We start from the raw sequence: 2,097 nt of genomic DNA, 5'->3' as shown, positions 1-2,097 counted from the left end.
TAAAATTTTTTTTAAAAAAAAAAATTTTTAAAAAAAAAAAAAAAAAAAAAAAAAAAAGATTTCAACAAATGTTCAATAGTTGAAAACACAAAACACATATTTTAATTACTTTTAAGCATTTGTTTTAGTGGGTCAGACTGAAGATAAAACAAACAACTTTTTTGATTTACAAAATAAAACCGAGTTGGGTGCACAAGTTGGAATTTACTGTGTGGTTTAATTTTAGCAAGCTGAAGAAAAAAAGAACTCATGTCTTTCCATAGCCATCAAAACTCTGGATAAAGTTAAACTCCAGCATCTATTTCTTGTTTTTAGAACTCACGTCAGTAATTTGTTGCAATTTGTTGTGTAATTCCACGGCAAAAAGACGACGGGCTCAAATGTAAAATTAATGGCACAGATAACCTTAATGAGCATACACAAACTTCTGAGCGAATCTGCGTGTTTTCTTAAACGGCTTTAAGCGTTTCAACCTTTGTTGGATCGTCTCTGAGGTTGAAGGTAAGCTCCAGGTTGTTGAAGAAATAGTCCGAGAATTCTGGGTACATATCCAGCACCTCCAGCAGGTCTTCTCTCTGAATGGTACTCAGGTCGCAGTAACACAGAGCGCGCACGTCTGCGTTGGACTTCCCAGGTGTGGTGTAACGATGGATCATTTCTCCAAATATATCATTTTTTCCTGTTAAGGGTACACAAGGGATAAAATTAGCAAAAGGGAGAAGTACTTCCTCTTTACCTATGTGCTTACACAGAAGAATTTGTGTTAGATTTCCAGTGGGACATCAATCTGTTTGTTGTTTGTCTCCAAAGGGCAGAGGAGGTGCTTCTTTTTTGTGGTTAATGAAAATCAAACTGGGTCTCCTCTCTCTCTCTCTGAAGATGTTCTCCCAAGGCCTGGGCATCAGCTGCCTTTCTATCTTTGATCCATTATTCATCCTGAGGAATAAGCACTAACACAAAGCAACTTTGATGTGCGCTAAAAGAGAGGGCTGCTGGTGATTGACACACATTACTTGTGCACTTCAAAGGAAATATTTGAGCTGGAGACTGCGCATAATGAAGCCAGTTCGTCGGCGAACTCTCATAATATCACGGATTCTGCTGTACAATAGGCTTAGTTTTCAATTGGTGGTACAAAAAGCATCCCTTCTACTTAAATAGAGACCCATTTCTGCAAAGGACAAGAGGTCTAGTCTAAAGGCCATCATGAAAAATCCCTTTGTTGCAGTGTGGGGTTCACTAAATGCCAACTGTGTAAGCAGGGGTTCAGGAAAGAGAGATATGATACGCTGGCTGCCAGTGCTCCGTTCACAGCACGCACCAGACACCTTTCTACGGCAGAGGCAAACTGCACACAGAGTGATACATTTCTCCCCGGCAAGCAGCTCTCAACACAAGGATTTAGATAATCGTTAGTGCAGCAGACTAATTTCATACCAATGCAACCAGCTTTGCAGCGTTATTAGGGGAGAAAAAAAGCGTCTGGGCATTATGAGCATATCCACTATCAGGTATAGAGACTTAATGAGGATAGAAAAAAATAACCCCGTAGCATTCCACGTCTCCAAATTAGAGAGAAAAAAAATCACTATTGATCACAAAAGTTTAAGACCTCTTAAACTTTCTTTTGCATTTTCATGTAATAACCCCTTATATCAGAGCATTGTTCACACAAGTCATCTGAAAATGGAAAGCTTTTGTCACAACTGCAGACCAAGACTGGGATAGCACTAATCAGAAAAACAGCTAAGAGGCCCATGGTAACAATGGAGTATCTGGATAGAACCGCAGGTCAATGTGTTGACAGGACAACTATTAGTCATCCCCCTCCAGAAATGTTGCCATTATAGAAAACTGGCAAGTTTGTTCAATTGGTGTGAAGAAGCCAAATCCCACCTCACATGCAGCTTGCCACACGCTACACAGAGGACATAATTAGACCTAAATCTAATTAAGGATGTTTGACACAAGCTGGAAATTGATGTTTAGAGATCCTTATAATCTGACTTAAGTTCTGATGGAAAGGAAAACTGGCAAACCATGTGCGAAGCTTGTCAAGACATATCTTTAAAGACTTAAAGCTGGAATTGCATCCAA

The 2,097-nt window shown here is 39.4% G+C and overlaps 1 protein-coding gene across 2 annotated transcripts in view; it reads right to left on the bottom strand.

The window, feature by feature from the left end:
• The window catches only part of kcnh7 (potassium voltage-gated channel subfamily H member 7), a 50,708-nt gene that overhangs the window by 10,518 nt on the left and 38,093 nt on the right, over positions 1 to 2,097 (bottom strand). For both annotated transcript variants that reach the window (XM_015050365.1, XM_015050364.1), the window contains exon 10: positions 474 to 679. In XM_015050365.1, coding sequence (XP_014905851.1) covers positions 474 to 679 — 206 coding nt within the window. The remainder of the gene's footprint in view (positions 1 to 473; positions 680 to 2,097) is intronic.

The sequence above is a fragment of the Poecilia latipinna genome, unplaced genomic scaffold, assembly GCF_001443285.1.
Source record: "Poecilia latipinna isolate Pla-1442-1.1 unplaced genomic scaffold, P_latipinna-1.0 Scaffold988, whole genome shotgun sequence".
Classification (NCBI taxonomy): domain Eukaryota; kingdom Metazoa; phylum Chordata; class Actinopteri; order Cyprinodontiformes; family Poeciliidae; genus Poecilia; species Poecilia latipinna.
This window is presented reverse-complemented; position numbering and strand designations above follow the sequence as displayed.